We start from the raw sequence: 21,347 nt of genomic DNA, 5'->3' as shown, positions 1-21,347 counted from the left end.
AATTATATCCTCGATAGTATTTCTATACTATAAATTAAAATTACGATATTAGCTTATTCTATATATTTTAACTTAGAAAGACCAATATATCCATTATCTTTTTTCTTCCTCGTTAAAACCCACGATCTCTATTCCTCATTTCTCCTCTTCCATTTCTCACTGCGATGGTGGGCCTAGAAAATGAAAACCTATGCGTACCACTCAAAAGAATTCTCTCAGGATGCTTTTTGGAATTCTCTCGTGAATCCTTTTCCTTTCTCTCTTCCATTGAAGCACCTTCCCACTTAGTGATGATGGGTTTATTTTTTGGGTCAAACACTAAAATTTGTATTAATTGAAAGCAGACAAACCAAGGGACCTGGTCAATAACAAAGAACGATCAATGATAAACAAAGGTGCAAGTGTGCAATATTCCACCAAGACCGAACCAAAGAGAGCCTAGATACTCCTTTAGCAAGAGTGATGACGGTTATCTTTTAGATAATGTCGCAGCCGACCTTGAGCTCACCGTAAAAAAGTAGGGAAAGAAAGTGAAGGTTAATTTACTAGTAATATAAAAACCATTTTATGAAGAAAATTGGACCTATAAAGCACACTACAACTCAAGAAAATTTTCAACTCAAAACATTCACTTTTCTATTAAGAGACCAAAAGGGCCTAAAAATCAACAGGAAGACTACTTAAGAAAGCTAATGTGTTGGGAGAAGTCGACTTGCCAACCAGAGAACACCAAGGAGGAAGCTTCTTTAGTATTCTTGCAGATTTTGGTGTCAGTCTGTCCACATCTGTTCTTAATTTCAAGAGGAGATGCTGATCCCTTCTACTTGCATCTGGCAGGTTGGTCAACTGGGCATAATTCTTCACCCAAAATAGGGTAATATTAAACTTTGTCGGTGCATTCTTTCCCCCAGAAAACTGAATAATGTGCCATCCATCAATTCCGATCTTGTTCCCTACTGGAACCAACTCATCTGAATCTCCTGTAAGCAAAGAGGAAAATAAATAAACAAAACATGAAAGGCAAAAAGCTATACTGGATTTTCCATAATAATTTCTGTCTAATGTCAAGAAATGACCCATTCACCAGAGAACCAAAACGCTTCCACGCAAGCTGTAAATTCATAATTTCCAAGAGAAAGGAAGTGAATGACTGCAGAAGAGCAAGACTTATATGGATCATAGTTTGATTCTCTATTGCAGACCGCTGTCAATCCTAATCAATTCAATAGTTGTCTTAGAGCTGTGTTTGCATTATTGATCTGGGAGCTCTGAAAGAACGAAAACTAGGAAATACAAAAAGCCATTGGTAAAATGCCTAAAAAACTTGCTGCTGGAAGAAAACTGAATTATTAAAATTTTCTTGAAAGTCCATTACTTCAAATATGCTGACCAACATATTGGACAATTCCGTGCTTCAAATATCAACAACTTTATTATACAAACCCAAAGGTGGTGGTCATTCATGCAAGTGTTAATGGAATTCATATGGGAGGCCATACACAGGAGATTAGGTCAATGGTGGCCAAGATTAATGTCATCTTTCTTGCAGCTTTTAGTCACTTCTAGAGTCATGGTTCAAACACATTGAGTGTGGTTTGATGCAAAATCAGTCAATCATGGTCCTCAAAAGAACTTTCAAGTTCAAGAAGATTTAACATGACAGTGACAACAAGCCTAATGTAGAACCTATTTTCCAACAAAAAGAAAAATATTATGGAGAAATAAATAAGATAGTAACATCTTATGTGAAAAGATGACTCTTAAGAGTATTAGGTTCACCAAAACACCAGGTTTTAGCATAAGATAGGGTTTCACTTTGAAAATGGTAGGAAGGATAAGAGTCAAAAATAAACTAGAACTCTGAGAATTTGAATATGAATTTGTAGGGGGTGGAATTGGTTCTGTAATCTGTTATGGGTGACCACAAAGTAGAAAGTGTGAAAAGTTGAAAATCAAAAAACCAGCATCTAATGAAGAAAGAAGACAGGGATGTATATGATAGTCTCTATGCATCAAAAGAAGAGTGGGAGACTTCCTATTTCCTAAACAAGTTACAAAGAACTACTAACCAGTGAGATAGAAACTTAACAGAAAGAGCAAGTTGCTATCTCATAAATCCAAATAAATGAATAATAAATAATGTTTACATGATATAGACAATGAGACACTTTGACTGCCCTACTCAAGCTGAAGCACACAAATAACCCATGCCCAGCTTAAAACATCCATATCTAAAAGTAGGGCAAAACAAGGGCTTAGTAAAGACATCACCAAGCTGACCAGCAAAAGGAACAGAGTGAGTAAAACTCTACTACTTCAGGTCTTCATCTTTGATTGACCCCAATAGGCTTAGTTCTCTCATGGAAAACGAGATTGATTGGCAATGTAGATAGCAGCTGCCTGTTATCAAGCAACATCTGCATCTGCATAGGTTGAACGTTTGGAAATCCAACTCAAGAAGAAAAGATTTCAGTGACACAGTTCAACTGAAGTTTGGGCCATGCATGATACTTGGCTTTTTCACTGTATTTAGCAACTTTAATCTGGTCTTACTCTGTAAGTTACGAACCACCCAGAAAAGCACAATATATGGTAGTGAACATCTGTAACCATATGTGCCAGACAAACCCCTTGCATGCAGTTATCCACAAATAACACTTGATACAGTAAATTGCCTCCCAGTGAATCTATGTAGGAGTACATCAATGGGCTAACCGCACCAAGATTATATGAGATATCTTGTCTAGTAACAATGAGATTAGTTGTACCTGATGAATGGTCAGATGAAATATGTCATTGATGATCCTCCTAGCATTGACCCTCAGGATCCAGCTAGCATTGAAACTCATGATGATTGGATGCGTGAGAATTTTACCATTAAGATCTGGTTATTGAATAGTATTGAATTTGCCATTGACGCTAATGTGATATTTTATACACTTGCTAAGGGCGTCTGGGAAGATCCTCGTGAAAACTACTCCCAGGAAAAAAGGATCTTCTGTACCTATGAGCTTTACAAAAAACTGTTCCACTTCTCCCAAAATGACTAATGCTTGAATGACTATTTCAATACATTCAAGGACTATCTTTAAGAGATACATCTATCTCTCACTACTAATCTAGAACAATTGAAGCAACAATGGGTTGAATTCCATATTGCCAATTTCTTGGTTGGTCTTCACTGAACCTGTATTATGCTCTAAAGAGTCAAATCCTTACTAGAGAGAAGGTGCCCTCTCTCAATGAGTTATTCTCTATCCTTTATCATCTGGTCACTACTCCTTCTAAGTTTACTTTTTTCTGTTCCAGCTAAAGTCAACCATGTTGTCCCTACTGACTAGGGTCGAGGTTCTTGTAGAGACCATGGTCAGAGCATTGTTGTGGTCGTGGTACAAGTAATAGCCAATAAATCATCTAGCATGTGCACTTATTATGGGAAGCCTAATCACAGTGAACAACTATTGGGCGAAACATGGTTGACCAGAGTGGTCTAATGAGTAATGAGTAGGTCAATACTACCACCATCTATAACTTTGTGAATCATATTACTTCTGGAGACTCAACGTTTGCATCTGCAGTTAAAGCTTCCACCACAGGGTCTGTTGCATTAGATGATTACAAGAATCTCATGTGCCTCAAATTTGTGCATTTGCTTCCACATTCACTGCTACCTCAGCTCACACAGGTCTGCCTATATTAATTCTACTTACACTCTAAAGGATTATTGACTTCCGTGCTTCCTGTCATAACTGATAAATCTAACATATTTTCATATATTTCCGACTTACTCAGCCCCATTTCGTTCTTGCTGATGGATCCTCTACTAAAAGTGACAGGTCATGGGGTGGTCTCTCCTACCTTCTCCATGAACCCATTTCCTATTCTTTTTGTTTATAAATTACCTTAAGCCCTCTATGTGTTAGTCAACTTACCAAGTTCATTACTGTTCCATTACTTTATTTTGTTCTTTTTGTTTTCAGGATCCTCAAACTAGGAGGACAAATGGTGGCAGCTTGAACTGTCCGGTCATACTATTATCAATGTAGTACATTGAAGTCACAAGTTAGTTACGACTGATCGCCAATTAGGGTCCCCATGTCAAACAAGAAAACAGTTTAGACCAGCTTTAAGATTTACTCACCTTCAACTTTAAAATCTGCAATTTTGTTTGTATTGATTGCCAGTGACCAGCGTGTCGAAATTTTAGTATCGATTGAAACCTGTGTGCTCCTTCCATCTCCCTTCTCGTCACTTTCAACATGCAGAGTTGGAATTTCTTCTTTGCTCCACCCACTTGAGACATCATCAGAACTCCAGCAACCATACTCAACCCTAAAAGTAACAAAATCAATTACTTTCTCTTTTCCACATATAAATCCTTCCTCACTGATGTGTTCAACCTCCTTCATCAACTTGCCCGGGGTTGTAGAAAATAGGGAAATATATGAATTTGGGTTTTGGTTCTCCCCATATTGACCTGTTGTTTCAACAACATGTACGACCTGAAAAACAAGGAATAATTGTGTTCTTGTGTCAGCATGATTAGAACCTAGAAGGTTTCCAGGAACTTGTTCCCCAAAAATTCATTTTAGGACAAAAAATAATATAAGCTGGAAAATTGATTAGAAGTGAAAGATGAATGTTTTAAGAATAATAAATACTTTCTAGACAAGGAAATGCAAGCTATTGATGTAATACCTCCAAATTTTGAAACCTGAATCTATTTAAAGATAATTAGTCTTCCACTTCAGGGGTATTGTCGTAATTCTACACATCCTGTTTTGTGGGTTACACTTCAGTCATATTTTTGTAAATTTAAACCTAAGGGTATCTTTACAAGTTGATAAACCAGGGGAATTTCATAATATTACATTTCAAGTGTATTTTGGGAATGTTACACCCCAAGGAAAATCTTTTAGCTCATAAAGATTTTCCCTTGATTCCATTAGGTGTACTGGAGTGAATTATGGTAAATAAGATATCTAGAAGGGGGGGGGGGGGGAAGGTGTATTTCAGTGACTCAATCCCATTTAAAATGTGATTAAATGAGTAAATGGTCCTAAATGCAACTCTTATAACCAATAGGGCAGTTCTAAGACCATATAAATAAGATATTATATGCTTCAAAAAAGAAAAAGGAGGAAGCAAATTCCTAGAGGATAAAGAAAGAGAGAAAAAAGAAGATAAACAAAGGAATAGGAGGGGGAGAGAGTGAGAGAGGAGGAAGGAGATTAATGGAAGAAAGATAGAGAGTAGAAGGAAGAAGATAACAACAGTGAGAAAGAGAAGAAAGGAAGAGAGGAAAAGAAAAGAGAGATTTAAAGAGAAAGAGAAGAAATAACAAAATATCACAATTATGGATTTTGGATTGAGATTGAAGGAGTGTAGCACCATGAATTCAAATTAGGGTTCTTGAATTCTGTCTCGGTAAGACATTTGATTATTTTGATTCGATCTTGATTCATTTTCTTTACCTTGATTCATGAAATTTGGGTATGGGATAACTTTGATTTTAACCTTAGGTATTGGATGATTTCTCTTTCACCTGGGCTAAGAAATAGATGTCTGATTAATTTTTCTCTTCCTTTAGGATAAGAAAGAGGTTGTTTTGCTTTTTTCCCTGGATAGTACAAGAGATGGTAACACATGCTGTATAATATTCAAGTCCACATGTAATGAATTCCCTGTGGCCATGAGAAGAGGTAACATGGTTACTATTAACCGGACCACAATTTATATGATCAAATTAGTCTCTTGATTTATACATATGTATCACTGCCTATTGTTTTCTTAGTTTATCCAAATAACTTAACGATTTTCTTTACACATTCTCTTTTGGACATCTTGCCCCCACCCTTCTCTATGTATATTCTTTGTGCATTGTTCTCTGGGTTTTCCTCGTTATTGTTTTTTAACCATTTTTTCAAGGATTTATTAATTTCTAGAAGTTCTTCTCCAAACCAAATTGTTTGATTTACTCTCAGACTACTCAACATTTCCTCATCTTTTGAAGAGTGCAGTAATGTTCTAAAGGGATTGATTCCTGTAGTCCGACCTTCGTTTAAGAGGGTCAATTTTTAGGTCAAAGAGTTGAATTTTACTGACTTTTTGAGGAAGAAAGGTATTAGACTTGTGTTTGGACTAGGTAAACTAACAAGTATTGTTCCTGGTTGTAAGTGAATTTTGCTTGGAACTGAGAAGGTTGAAGGAATATTTTCCTAATCGATGTAAAGGGGATATAGTGCTCAATAGGGCTGCTGAAACATCTATCGTCACAGAATGGATGACAAGGTGGTATGCATATATCACAGGCTTCCAGCATGGTAACAATGATGTATACATTGTCATATAGTGGATAACAACAGAGAGTATATATAGTTACATAGAGGGTGACAACAATGGGCTATGTTTCTCTTGTGTTATGGATGATGGTAGCCTATTCCATCTGTGCCATCTCAAGCGGTTGTAGTCAAAAGTATTATGAAAGTTTTGTTTCCGAGAAAACTGAAAGTATTTTACTTTACCTGCTAGTGATTTGGTTATTATTTTGTATATTGTGTGTTTCTTATATTCTGCCTTACAGTGCTATATAGCTCACTATATTTTACATCACAAAGGATTAAGATGGAGATGTGATTTTGGTGGAGAGTTCAAGGGTGACTCAAAAATATATTTGCATTAATCATAGTTTTATTAGCTGGAGGTAATATGAAGGAGTTTGAGAAGTAGAATCTGAGAGACTGGAAACTGAAATATTATTATGGATTAAAAGTGAATTGCCACTACGAATTATTTGAGATTTAAAGTAAATAATTTAACAATGAGGCTTGAAAAAGGTTTGCTTTTAATGCTTCTGGTTGGCTTTAAAGATCATTTGATTACTGAATTGTGCACATGGGTTTTGAACCCCACCTTTTTCCGGGTTTGGGTTGTGACAACTGGTCTATTTAATTACCTAATGTATTTGAAGAGTAATCTTAAGAAAGACAATACATGGCATCGAAAAGAGGTTGTAGACTCACCACTTGGCTAAGTAAAAGTTCAGGAGACTAAATTGGGCAAAACTAACTAAGCAGAGTCTCCTCTGGGATTCGCCTGACTCAGCTTAGTAATTGGCAAGCAATGACCATTTCACATTTATACTGGTTTCCCTTACTTTAATGATTTTAATGCAAGAATAAATGAAAATGAAAATAATTAAATCAGCTCAGAAATTGAAGAAGAATTTATTGTTCTCACACGTAAATTCCATTATGTACATCCTGCCCTTTCTTGGTTTTTCCAGTGAAAATTTCAATTAGGGGTCACTTTACTGATTTTGAAATAACAAAAGAGTATAATCGGATCATCACAGGACTCAGAAATGCAGTTGGAAAAGTCTATAAATGAATTGCACAAGTTTATTTCTGTGTCCAGTAGGGTGACGATTCCTGCTCTTACTGGATAAATAACACATTAAGAAATATGAAAAGCCAAGGAGAACTTACATTTACAGCTCGGGCAACATCTTCAGTGAATGGTGGAACTATTCCAGACAGAATTAAACTGAGCGTGAGACAGAAAAGGGCACCAGTTCCAAGAAAGATTGCTCTTTTTGCATCTAAATACCAGTTTAACACGGGTTAAAACAGCCACATAACCAAGGACCAACACCAATGAAGGCTAAAGAAATTGTGATAAATTAAGGTTCCCAGGTCATATAGAAAAAAAGAATCCATAGTTAAAGATAATGTTGTTGACACAATGGGAAGTGGAAAAGAGCATTTTTTTTCAGATATACGGTAGAAAGAAAAAATTCAGTTGCATAGCTCCTGTCATAGTTGCAGACTTACTATACAAGATTCCTTTGCTTTCAGCCCAGGTGGGCCTTGGTGCAACAGTAAAGGGTGCTCCATTGTGACCAAAGTGGTCATAGTTTTTGAGTTTGGAAAGAGGGTAAGGTTGCATATATCATGATCCTCCCCAAACCCCACAGTAGCTGGAACCTTGTGCACTGGGTATGTCTACTTTGCTTTTAGTCTTCGGATCCGACAAAAATAAAAAGCAACAAAACCAAGTAATATTACTTTAAGGCAGTAATATTTCCTTTCCCAAAATTAAATCTTAATTTGGAAGCTCTTTCCAATAGGCATTAACTCAAATTAGACATCCCTGAATAAGCTTTGCACCTATGCTCATGGTCATGTTATTTGTTTAACACATTTATCCCCAAAAACAAATCATGAAGGAAAAGTAATCAATAAACTTTACTAGTTCCCAAAACAGTATGGGACTGCAAATCCTATCTATTTAGATCAAGGTGATAAGGCGACCAAAGCGATTGGGGCTCCGCCTAGGCGATTAGGCAACAAAGCGTTGCCTAGGTGGCAATATAGCAACCAGAGCAATTGGGTCAAAAATTTTCAATACAACTACTTTCTATAACAAGCTAAACAAACATTGGATAGTCACATTCATCCAAAAAATAAAGCATTCAAGAATCATAATTATGAAAAATTAACCAAAAAAAGAACGCATACATAAGTTCATCTCATCAAGCATCATAACAATGACTATGTACTAACAGGGCCAACATGATAAATTAATAGATCTCATTATTCCGATTTCCAAGTCATTGTCCATTTAATGAATTATTGATTCTTGATGTTGAGTATGGCTCATGCTTCACATTCTGTTGCCGACGGGCACGGGGGTGGTCCCACTCGAAGTTCCTTTGCAATTCGGGTCTCGATTCCGAAATGACTAAGCTATTAAATTTATATACAGCTTTGTAGAATAAATTTTGATTTTAAAAAAAATTAAGAAAAAAATATTATATACAAAATGTCAAAAAAGCGGTTGCTTTAGCGTCTAGGCAGCAATAAGGCGACAAAGTGGTAGCACTTAGGCTAAAAAGCAGCAAAAAAACAGTACGTCAATTAAGCGGTTCAAAATAAGGGGGTTGAAAAACAGCCGTGCCGCCTAGGCGGACGCTTTTAGATCATAAACTAGTAGTAACATGCTCGATGCTTAATTGTTCAAAGGTATCAACTATCAAACACCAAATGATATAAACCTTCCAATGTTTGCTCAATCTGGGATGACATTGAAAACTTATTCAGATGAAAAGATGGTTGACTTAGTTATGGGAAAATGCTCAAGAGATGCCTAATCAATTCAGCATGTTAGATCAAATCCTGTGCAACTAACTGTACTATTAGTCTTTTACTATTTGTCTTCCTCATTTTATACAAGTAGTGTCCTGTAACAAGTATTCAAAAGAAAACACGACAATTTATGGTTGAACCTTAAAGTGTTAAACAGCCTGGTGGGAGAGTCTTATAACTAACATTATAGACCTAAAGCATATACAATTTCAGGTGTAACCCCAAAAAAAATAAGGAAAAAAAAAGGTAGTCCAGGTTAAAATGAAGACCTGAAAGGTGAACATAGGAAAGAAGATATACTGATGTAAGGCAAATAATAGCAGCAACAAAAACAGCAACCATTACATTGCCTAGCCATTCAGGTAAGGCACCAGGATTCCTGCAGTCAAACAAAGCAATATAGTCATCAAACTCAGCACTTGTTTTTTTTTAACTTCCAAGGGAACCAAACCCAAAAGTCGAAATTTCAAAATAGATAGCCTATCCAAATTTGAAACACATGCACAAAGTCTTCCTGTGGAAATGATCTCTCTTGAAAGTGCATATGAGGGCATCCAAATTTTAAAATTCTTAAGAGCAGAACTACCAACCCAGTGTGGTGCAGAATCATAAAAAAGCATGAGCATAGGCAAGAGATGGAGGCCATGATATCTCGAGCTCCAAATATAAGTGGGATCTAAGGCTCTTCATTGGTGGATGTTAAAAGTGGTTAACTAATGGGCCTCACTGATAACATAGGAAGAAAAAGTAAATGGTACAAAGATCAACCTAATTAAATGAACCCAGGAACCTCAAACAATTTATGTGCAGAATATGGTCTTAAAACTCTATCAAATGGTTCACACCACACAAATCATGGTGTTTAATGCATTTTACTTGGCCAATCTGGGTTTAATGGAGTATTAGAATTAACTCAGATGTTTGAAATAGTAATTTAGCAATTGCTATGTAATTCTGTTGCGTCCAACTAGATCTAGTAGTAAATGTTCTATTCATTCATGTAAACAAGTAAGCCAATCAATGGTCACAATTTTTTATAGTCAAGTGGCAGAGCAATAAGCATCAAACTGGTAGTAGGAGTTGGTACTTTAACAAGATTGTTGAACTTGGTTACTCCACTAGCTTTTACTTCATTCAAGTTTACAATTGGGCAGACGCAAGTAAGTCAATTAAAGGCAGCATATTTGAGCTCAAATGAATACGATTGAAAGGCTTTGCTTCAGTATGCTCCTTTTTGTTCGACCTGCTATTTCTTATCCTACAAGATACCATTGCTATAATGCATGCTACTAGCTTACACATGATTTCTCCTCTCTTTCCAGCATCCAGCTGTATGTTCAGAGTGTGCTACTCGGTAACAAGAATCTGCATCAATCAATCATTCTTTTACACAACAGTCACAAACTCACAACTATTAAGAACACTTGACACTGAGAAATAATCTTAATTTCACAATGTAGATAGACCACAGAATAGAGGAAGTACAAAGTCTAGCTTGCCCCAATCTTTCTCACTGTGAATTTTGTGGGGTGTAAGAGAATAATTCTGAGATCCCAGGGGATCTCGGGATAGCAATAGCTCTGGCTAGCGCAACTTGAGATCCCTTGGGTTCTTGTGCCAGCTCAAGACTCCTTGGGATCTCTGCTTGCCTCTTTATGTATTTTATTTTTGGTATTTTTGGGACTCTATAAGGTTGCCTTGTGTCTACCGAAATGCAATACAACACAGCCTCCCTTCTGGCTGCATCTTCTCCTCTTCTTTTCTTCCTCTCTTCCTCTTCCTATTTCTATTTTCTGCCATTTGATTAACATGATATCAGAGCTCTCTTGATACCAATCAATCCCTAAGCTGGTTCTTGTTTTTCCAGCCTTCTTTTCATTCCTTTCTTCTGTTCGTCAAGCCAAGGTTCCTACCTACCTATCCATCAGGCACGAAGTCAGCAGAAGAGGTGATTTTTCACCCTTGGACCCTTGTCAGTGATTTGTTGGTGTGTGCATAATGATGTAAATCTGCTTTCAGAAATTAAAGCATTTTTTTTTTTGGGTGATTGTTCATGGAGTATGTGATGATGCCTATTGATGGATGTTACGGATCTTAGAAGGAGATCGTTTTTTGGTGGTTGCTTGACTTGTCAGTAGTTCCAGCTGTTTTCTACGAGGGTATTTTCCAGATCTAATTCTGATTTTTCTGGTAATGTTTCTGGCCACATCTTGAAGTATTATTTCTTTTTTGATAGAGTTTTTTACAATTTACCCACTTTAGTGGGGTGTAACTCCAGGGACCCTACTTTAGGGCAAAAAATTACAGTTTACCCACCTCAAAATTACAAGTTACCCATAGTCACTTGATTCTGTTAAGTCATTCAAATTTTGAATGTGAATGAGCATAGTGCCCTTAGGGGTAGTGTAATGACCGAATTACCCTCCCATACCACCTTAGTACATCTTCTTCCTACATCTAACCAGAAATTGCCCACCACCGCCGGAAACCACCACACCCCCTCCCTTTCCAGCAACCACTGCCCCCACCTTCCCCCTCTGCTGGAAACAAACCCACCATCTTCCCCCATTCTTGGAAAAGAAAATCCATTGGGCAAGGACATGGATTAATAAGGGAATAATAAACCTAAACTCAATGTGACCAGTTTCATTTCTTATTGAAGAAAATGTAAGCAGATTTATCAATGGCATGAAATGGATTAGTTCGAGAATTTCACATTACTTCTCTTCTTATTATTTCCTCTCTGTTGTATATAGTTAATATTTGTTGTTAATTTTTCATTTTTGGAGATGAACTGAAGAAGACGAGGAAATGGAATCAAAGGGAGGATTCAGATGCGAACAAAGCGTAGAAAGAAAATGTAAAGAAAAAGCCAAAAAGAGATGGATGAGTAATGTATGTCTCATGGCGTATCCAAAGAGGTCATTGCAGCAACACCGCCCCCCCCCCAAGGTGATGGAATATAAGACCGCAGAGATGGAGGAGTTTCCAAGTTAATACCTAAAAAGACCATCAACATCTCTTTGTTTGATTTCTGACGCTTACTAATGGATTCTGCAAAAACAAAAATTGTTTGCTCCATTATAATAAAGGCAAAGTCTTCACCCCGTCAGATCAATTCAATTTGAAGACATCCAGCTATAAAATATTTTAGCATGATTAGTCAGAAGGAATTGGAAAAGATTAAAAAAAAACACAAAAAAATTGATTTAGTGCAACATCAAATAAGAAAATTAACAAAAGGGGAAAAGGAAAACCAAAACCAAAGGAGGAAGAAAAATCAAGATAACTTTGGTTTGCATGGAAGGACAGATAAGTTTCCTGGCTTGGATTCTCCATAGAGAAAACTATAAAGCTTAGCATCCTCATAGTTGAGCAGTTGGGGAAAGAATCCTCACTTCCATCTGTTCCATACAAACTTCGTCTTTTACACAAATTAACACCTTGATTATTAGGGTTGCAAAAATCTTTTGGACATTAGGGCTTGCAAAAATCGAGATCTGGTGATAGGACCATGGAAGGTAGCCACGTAGAGGAGGGAGAAAGGGGGGTATGGGAGGGGATTATAAATAGAGGGGAAAGGGAGAGGAAAGGCATCGAATGTTTTGTGAGTGAGTTTGGGGAACCCACTAGCTGAGGGCACCGTGAGGTGTTGGGGGTGAAGATAGAAGGAAGAGGAAGAGTAAGGTACCCAAAATGCCCTCGGCCATTATGCTTTAAAAATGGGCTATTGAGTTTCAAGCTCCCTACTTGCGTGCCACCTAGCCCACTAGCTGGTCTGGGCCTAATTCTAAACCTCAGAGCCCAATTACAAGTTTTTAGTTTATGGGCCTGCGAATTGGTGGAGGCCCTTAACACCATTTTCGTTTGTTACTACACTAAAACAAATACTTCAACTGGCCCACAGGTCTAATAGACCTGACCCAAATTTGGACATGAGCCACCGGTCCATCCCAAACCCAAACCTGGACCGTTTCTTCCCAAACAAGACTTGCGATCAAAACCATCCTGTTCCATTCCTTTTTTGCTGCCAATTGTGATCCTTCTTCTGCCACTTGAGCTGTGGAAAATCCCAGTGAATACGCCTTAGATTTTCGAAAATCTAATAGGATAACAGAATCTCGCAGCGATGTTGCACAAGGCTTCTGCGGTTGTTGAATCGGGAACCTAACGACCCTTTGACCGCCGCTTCCTCTCGCAGCCAAGGAGGTTTCTCTAGAAGAGCCCACGTCACCCCTCCAATCCCACAACTTCACCTTCTTCCTCTGCATCATGCCTCATCTCAACATTTCTTTTAAGAACTCGATATTTAAGTCTCTGCAAGATTGGGCATCGGTAATCTTCTCTCCTCTAAATTCGTTGCGATATTTCCTCCATTTAAAGCTTCATTCTATCCCATGCCCACTCGGATCTTAGCTGCACCAAATCCTGTGGCCAATTCCTTTGGTTCTTCAATCTCTTCTAATATTAGAAGTTCAGTGCTGCACTCGATTGTCTTCCCATCACCAAAGTCTAATTGCAAAGAATCCTTGAAGCTCGTCCAACTCTTGCGATAGATCCAGTCAAGCGCCTCTCCTTCTCGATCTGGTTTTCCCAGCAAAACAGAAGAAATTGTACAATCCCTCCCCTGAACTTCTCCATCACCGGAGAACAAAGACAATTCCATCACCTCCCTGGATCATGATTGTTCTAATACCAATTGATAAAAACCCTTTTATTCACTATGTAAATCAACAATGAAATACAAGAAATTGACAAGGATAAAGCTCGTTTTAATGGTGCCAGTCACCCCCAACACCTCATGGTGCTCTCAGCCAGTGGCTGCCTCAAACTCACTCACAAAACATTTGATGTCTTTCCTCTCCCTTTCCCCTCTATTTATAATCCCCTCCTATACCCTTAACCCTCTCTCCCTCCTCTACGTGGCTACACTCGAGGGTCCTATCATCTGGCAAGGCAATTAATGACTACAAGACCTAGGAAAAATTTATACAACCCATCGAAAATCAAAACCTCGGATCAATTGATAAACCATTGGAAATGAAAACATAATCTAAGAAACACAACAGAGAGAAACAGAGGGCTGACACCCTCCAGGAATGGAACCCAATTGATACAGGATTTCTAGGGTTAAGAATCATGATATTTATAGAGTTGGGGCTTTCCAAAAGCCATTATTTCAGCTTAGGGTTTAGAATAGACCACTACCTCTTAATCGAGGAAGATGGTGGATTTGTTTCTGGCAGGGGGAGGGGGTGTGGTAGTTTCCAGTGGTGGTGGGCTATTTTCAGCAAGGTGTAGGAAGAAGATGGGTGGAATCCCTTCACCCACCTAAGGGTTGGGTATGGGAGGGTAATTTGATCATTACACTATTCCTAAGGGCATTATGGTCATTAAAAATTTGAATGACTTAACAGAATCAAGGTAACTATGGGTAACCTATAATTTTGAAGTGAGTAAACTATAATTTTTGGCAACAAGTGGGGTGCCTGGGATTTCACTCCCACTAAAGTGGGTAAATTGTAAAAAACTCTTTTTGATATAATGGGTGATGAGGAAAAGAGTTCAGTTGCGATGGAGGCTGTATCATCCTCTTTTGTAAGAATTACTGACAAGAAACTTGATGGAGTTAGTAATTATTAGCAGTGGCATAAGTTTGTAAAACTTTATGCCTACTAGTAGGGATCAGCAGGCCAACCTGATCGATCCACCTACGAGTGATTCTACATGGATTACAGTTGATCCCCGTATTCTTGAACAAATGTTAAATGCTATGGAAAATCACCTAGCTTATTTGATGACCCATATTGATACAGTTAAAGAAATATGGGACTATTTAGAAATTTTATACTCTGGACGTAATAACTTAGCCCAAATCTATGAGCTATCTGAAGATTTTTACAGATCTGAGAGAAAGGGACGATCTATTACCTAGTACTTGCTAAGTATAAACGAATATATGAAGATTTGAATTCCTTGCTGCCCATTAAATCTGATGTGAAAAAGATGCAATGGTCAAGAGAGCAATTGGCGTTTATAGGTTTTCTAGGTGTACTTAGGGCCTGTTTGGTTACTTGAGTCTGTAGATTTCAAAAATCTATAGACTTCAAATCTCTGGAGTCATGGTTCATAAAATTAACTGCTTGGTTAGCTTGAATTTTTGGAATGAAATTTGTAGATTTAACCTAAAAAATATTTATTGAATTATGGTTCAAATGTTTAACGCTTTGATAGTAGGGGTGAAATCTCTGGATTTCACCTCATACCCATAAATCTACAAATTCACATTTTTAGTGTAAAAAGGTGAATCTCTAGATTTCATGAATCTAGGGATTCACACAACCAAATGGGTAAAAATCTCCCATTTGTGAATCCAGAGATTTGAAATCTCTGGATTCACGTAACCAAACAGGCCCTTAGACCAAGATTCGATCAGTTCAATCTCAGATTTTGGGAGGAGAAACTATTGCATCCCTCACCGTTACTTTCGCTCATGTTCTGTGTGTTGCATGAGAAAATCCCCAAGAGACACCATCCATTGATACTTCATCTCTTTTCACAATATAGGAATAAAAAGATCAGCAGTGTGAATGGTGGTGGTCGTGGTGGTAATTTTGGTCGTGGAGGTGGTCGTCGTGGTGACCTTAGGAGAGGGAGAGGTCAGAATCAGCAGCAAACCACTGGACAGTTTACTATTTTGAGATGGTCAGACGCAGCCCATGTGTGTCATTATTGGGGTAAGCCAGGCCATATTCAAAAATTCTGCTATAAGTGACATGGGAAACCTGGGCAGCAGCAGAAGTATGTCAATTCAGTGACTAGTACTGATACTCCACCACAGTCTGACACTTCTGAGGGAAAAATGATATACATGACAGAGGAAGAATTTACTCGATACAATCAGTTCAGATTTCACAGCTTACTTGTCCACTGCTACTCTGGTTCAGCAGGTAATGCGGCAGCTTATCTCTCCACCACTTCCTGTCCCTGGATTATAGATCTGAAGCATTTGATCAGATGTCTGAAGTACCGGATATTTTCTCACCATCGTCCCCGTCTACATCTAGTGTTACATTAGCCAAAATGGGTCTTTACTGAAAGTTAAAAGCACCAATACAGTGCAACCAAACCAAACCTTGTCCCTGACATCAATTCTCTACCTTCCTAATTTTCTATCTAATCTCATGCTTGTAAGTAAGCTTACCAACACTTTTACTTTTCAGTAACTTACTTCCTGATTCTTGAATTTTTCAGGATCTTGCCGTGAAGAGGACAATTAGTAAAGGACGTGAGTCAGGAGGGTTGTATGTGCTTGAGGATACTGAGTCTCCTGTTGCTTGTGCCAGTGTTGATTCTCCCCATCAAATCCATTGAGGTCTTGATCACCCATCCTTAAAGTTCAAAGAAGTCAGATCCCACTTTTCAATCTTTATCTAGATCGAATGTGAGTCATGTCCATTCGGGAAGCTCGACCATGTGAGTTAGCCTCCTAGAGTTATTAATAGGTCTGGTTTTCCTTTTGCATTAGTACATACAGATGTTTGGGGGTCATGCCCCGTTTCTCGTAAGTTCTTCTAAGTTGTGTTTCAAAATTTTGCGACATTTGTTGATGACCATTCCCCGGTCACTTGGTTATATTTAATGAAGAATCATCCTGAGCTATTCCCTTGTGCATTTGTGTCTGAAATCAAAACCCAGTTTGATTTGAATGTGAAAGTCTTGAGTGGTGAAAATGCCCCCCCCCCCCCCCAAAAAAAAAAAAAAACACTTTTCAAGCCCATTTTCTAAGTTTATGACCCAAAAAGTATGCTTCATAGGTCTTCCTGTTCTGACACATCACAACAAGATGGTTAGTAGAAAGGAAAAATAACCACTTGATAGAGGTTACCCAGTCCTTAATGTTTGAAATAAAGGTTCCTAAAGTTTCTGGGCTGATGCTATTCTAATTGCATGTTTTCTTGTAAACTGTATGCTTCATCTAGTTTACATAGAGGTATTTCTAATTTTGTCTTATTCCCTTCAGAGTTCAGACGTCATTATTTCCTATTCCACCCCGTAATTGGTAGCAATTGTTTTATTTACGATTATCATCCCAGATTATCCAAATTGGATCCTAGGGCTTTTAACTGCATACTTCTTGGGTATTCTTGAACTCAGAAAGGGTATCACTGTTATTCTCCAGACCTACAAAAATATTTCATCATTGCTGATGTATCCTTCTTTGAATCCACCCCATTCTTCTCCACTTTTGTTTTATCCAATGAATTGGACATTCTCCTCTCTATCAATGTGGTTCATTCTTCTCCACAAGACTCACCTCAAGTTTTAACCTGAGCTCCAGATGTCCAAATACACGTGTATACAAGGTGTCCTCATGCAATCTCTGCTGCTCCATCACTCACTAACTGTGCCACGACCCTCTCGGATGCAGATCATCCTACAAATCTTGAAAAACCTATATCTCACAGAAAAGGTATCCATAGTTATACTCAACATCCGATTTCTAACTATGTTTCTTATTCTTCTGTTTTCCCTACATATAGATCCTTTTTTATCTACCGTGATGCTCATCCCCGACCTAAGTCTGTGGCAAAAGCATTATTTGATCCTAGATGGAGGGTAGCTATGGAAGAAGAATGTCTGCTTTAAAGCATAATAAAACCTGGGATCTTGTTCCATTACTCCCAGGGAAGTCTACAATTGGTTGTCAATGGTGTATTTGCTATCAAAGTTAATCCTAATAGCTCCCTTTCTCAACTGAGAGCAAGACTAGTTGCAAACGTTTATGCCCAAATTTATGGAGTCGACTATCTAGACATGTTTTCTCCTTCGGCGAAGCTTACTTCTATTAGACTCTTGATATCTCTGGTAGCTAGCTACTTACTAGTGAACTTTGTAGCAACTGGATGTTAAAAATGATTTCTTGCATGGTACCCTTCACAGGAGGTGTATATAGAACAACCTCAGGGGATTGTTGCGTAGGGGGAGACTAGTGGACTGGTATGCAAATTGAAGAAATCCTTGTATGGCCATAAACAGTCTCCATAGGCATGGTTTGGTAGGTTCACTCAGGTGGTACTTAATTTTGCCTATCTCGGTGTAGTAGTGATCATTCAGTGTTCTGTCGACATTCACATACAAGGAAGATTTTCTTGATAGTGTACGCTTATGACATCATTATTACAAGTGATGATTTTGTTGTGTTAGACACACTGAAGACAGCTCCACTAGAAGTTTCAGACTAAAATTTTGGGAAAATTGAAATAGTTTTAGGATGTGGAAGTTGCTCAGTCTACAAGGAGAGTATTCATTTCTCAATGAAAGTATGTTTAGACTTAATTACTGAGAAAGGAGCACATGAATCAAAGCCTCTAGATTCTCCTATGGATTAGAATTTGAAGCTTGTTCCTGAGGAAGGAGAATTATTTGAGGATCCTCAAAGATATAGAAGACTTGTGGGTAAACTTAATTACTTAATAGTCACTTAGGCATATATTGCTTTCCTAGTTAGTGTAATGAGCCAATCTCTATCCTCTCCCAAGATGTCACACTAGGAGGAAGTTATACATATTCTAAGCTTTCTGAACAAAGCACCAAGGAAAGGAATTGTTAGAAACATGGACATAGTAGGGTGGAAGGTTTCTCTGATGCTGACTGGGCTGGCTCTCCAGTGGACAAGAGGCCAACCTCTAGATATTATACTATTGTAGGAGGTAATCTAATCTCTTGGAAAAGCAAAAAGTAGACTGTTATTGCTCACTCCAATGCTGAATCAGAATATAGGGCTATGGCACTATTGGCTTGTGAAGTGAAGTGGTTACAACTTACAACAACAACTCTCAAAGTTGGGCTTCAAGGCCACACCCCTATGCAACTACAATGTGATAATTAGGCTGCAATTCATATTGATCTCATCTTATGTTTAATGAGAGGATGAAGTATATTGAGGTGGATTGTCACTTTGTCGAGAAAAAGATACAAGGTAGATTGATTGCTCCTAGTCTCATTAGAACTGTTTAACGACTAGCTAATATTTTCAATAAGTCTTTAAGGATTAGGAGAGTTTAGTATTTTTGCAACAAGCTGGGCATGCTTAACATATACACTGCAGCTTGAGGGGGAGTGTTAGAGAATATTCTCGAGATCCCAAGAGATCTCGGGACCAGCTTGAGATCCCCTGGGATCTTGCGCCAGCTCAAGATCCCTTGGGATCTCTCCTTGCTTCTTTAATGTATTTTATTTTTGGTATTTTAGGGCATATATAAGGCTGGCTTATATCTACCTAAATGCAATACGATTCAGCCTCTCTTCTGGTTGCTTTTTCTCCTCTTCTTCTCTTCCTCCCTCCTCTTCCCATTTCTATTTTCTGCCATTCAATTGACATGCAGAACTAGTCGACATCCATTCTGAAGGATAGTCTAGGAGCATTTGGTCTCTTCATTTGGTTTAATCATGAATCTCCGTGTGTTATGAGACTTGATGGTGCCTTGGCAAAAAGCGTACGCTTAATTGGAGGTTCATCTTCTTGGTTATCTTCTGGTCTCTTTGGGAAGCAAGAAACACCAGGTTGCTTGAGGGTAGCTTAAATCTGCCAGTTATTATGTAAGATGATTATGTTACGGACTATCATGTTCATTATTCCTGTAGCCCTTCCTGCATGCTTGGAATTCCTTGTCCACCCAACTCTCCCTATCATCAAACTTAAAACAGAAAGAAATATTCTAGGAAATATGATTTTCTCCAACTATTCAAAAGGCTAGCAAATTTATGGAGAAAAGGACAGTAGAATATGCTTGCAGAATGTGATATGAAACTGGTGATTTAGTGTCTTCACAATATGACGGGAGGAACTTGAGGCATTTTCCCTTATCAGAAACACTGCTCTCAAAATGACTTCTACTTTGTGTGGAGAATGATATCAGCTAACTCGTTGGCTTGCTAAGGCTGGTGTAGGGAGACAATCTTGTATTCGGGATCATCCCTGAAAATGTATTATCTCTAGGTGTTTTGGCCCCTTCATCACTTGACACATGTAGCTACAATCTGTTGTATCCTATTTCAATGGATTTTGGTAATAAATTTTGGTTAGGGAAAAATAATAGATATTTTATTGCAAGAGCATAAAGGTATTAGTGAGAATTTCCATGGAAACCTTCTAAACATATTCTTGTGTAATGTTCTCGCAAGCAAATTTCAATGAAAAACAAATAAGCCAAAGGACAGGTTACAACCAATGAGAAACTAACTAAATGGCATTCAAATCTGAAATATTGGTACTTTAAAATACATGCTGCCTTCATAAGTTTAACAGTTACCTACTTACCTATCAAAAAGGACCATAATCCCAGTTACTGAGCCCACCAGACGAGTGAGTATACCAGCAGAAATTACAATAGGAATAGTAATTCCCAACAGTAAGGTTGCAATCTTGAGAGGCTTTGGCGATCGTACTGGAGATAGTGTTGCTTCCAAAAAGCCATCTACACCATTCGACACAATGGTATAAGGGGAACTCATGATTTGTGTGTTGCAATCTCTATGGGTGTGCGCGCATGTGTGTGTGTGTGTGTGTGTGTGTGTGTGTGTGTGTGTTTAGGTGTGAAGGGGAAAAAAACATAGATAAGGGAAAACGTATACACACATGCAAAAGCAGGTGAAGCTAGCCAAATGACAGCTATGTAGGAAGATCCAATCTTGTAGAAAGTTCCCACCATTAAAATTAGTAACCACTGAACAGAACCAGCCTTGAAGAGCCACCTTTCAGCCTCCAACTTGATTAACTCAACTTGAATAGCAGGAGATTGCTTCTGTTCCTTCTTGGAAGAGACATGCCACAGATATTTTTGAAGAATGAGATAACCCAAATGTTGACCAGTAAGTGCTCCAATAAAAGCAGGTGCCCCAAACAAGCCAATCACCAACCATGGGCTTGCAATATAGGGCAAAGGTGAAGAACAAATGAGAGGTAGAAGGAAAGCAACAAGAATGGAGAAGCTTAGGGAAAATATCCACATGATGAGAACACTTATAAATGATAAGCCCAGAGATGCTACAGCTGGATAACCACCCATAAGCAATGATGTTGTCCAGATTAGGAGTGCCTGAATTATCACTGAATTTTGAAGCATAGTTGCGAGACATTGACGATACACAATCATGTATGTTCCCTGGAAATAGCCATTAAATAAATTTAAATTTATG

The 21,347-nt window shown here is 38.1% G+C and overlaps 1 protein-coding gene and 1 non-coding gene across 2 annotated transcripts in view; both read right to left on the bottom strand.

The window, feature by feature from the left end:
- Window positions 1-210: 210 nt before the first annotated feature.
- LOC149021901 (Zn-dependent exopeptidases superfamily protein) overlaps window positions 211-21,347 on the bottom strand; it is a 42,012-nt gene continuing 20,875 nt past the window's right edge. Inside the window, exons 9-14 of the mRNA XM_089150075.1 lie at window positions 20,788-21,313; window positions 20,470-20,626; window positions 9,416-9,525; window positions 7,488-7,600; window positions 4,142-4,502; window positions 211-980 (exon numbers count right to left, since the gene is read on the bottom strand). Coding sequence (XP_089006201.1) covers window positions 658-980; window positions 4,142-4,502; window positions 7,488-7,600; window positions 9,416-9,525; window positions 20,470-20,626; window positions 20,788-21,313 — 1,590 coding nt within the window. The 3' untranslated portion in view covers window positions 211-657. The remainder of the gene's footprint in view (window positions 981-4,141; window positions 4,503-7,487; window positions 7,601-9,415; window positions 9,526-20,469; window positions 20,627-20,787; window positions 21,314-21,347) is intronic.
- Window positions 12,455-12,550, bottom strand: LOC149021902 (small nucleolar RNA Z103). Its single transcript, XR_016172553.1, has one exon. It is a non-coding gene; the product is annotated as a small nucleolar RNA Z103 (small nucleolar RNA).

Source organism: Hakea prostrata, chromosome 3 (genome assembly GCF_041222555.1).
Source record: "Hakea prostrata isolate BN-2017 chromosome 3, UWA_Hpros_2, whole genome shotgun sequence".
NCBI lineage: Eukaryota > Viridiplantae > Streptophyta > Magnoliopsida > Proteales > Proteaceae > Hakea > Hakea prostrata.
The sequence above is the reverse complement of the archived record's forward strand: the minus strand, read 5'-3'. Positions and strand labels throughout refer to the sequence as shown.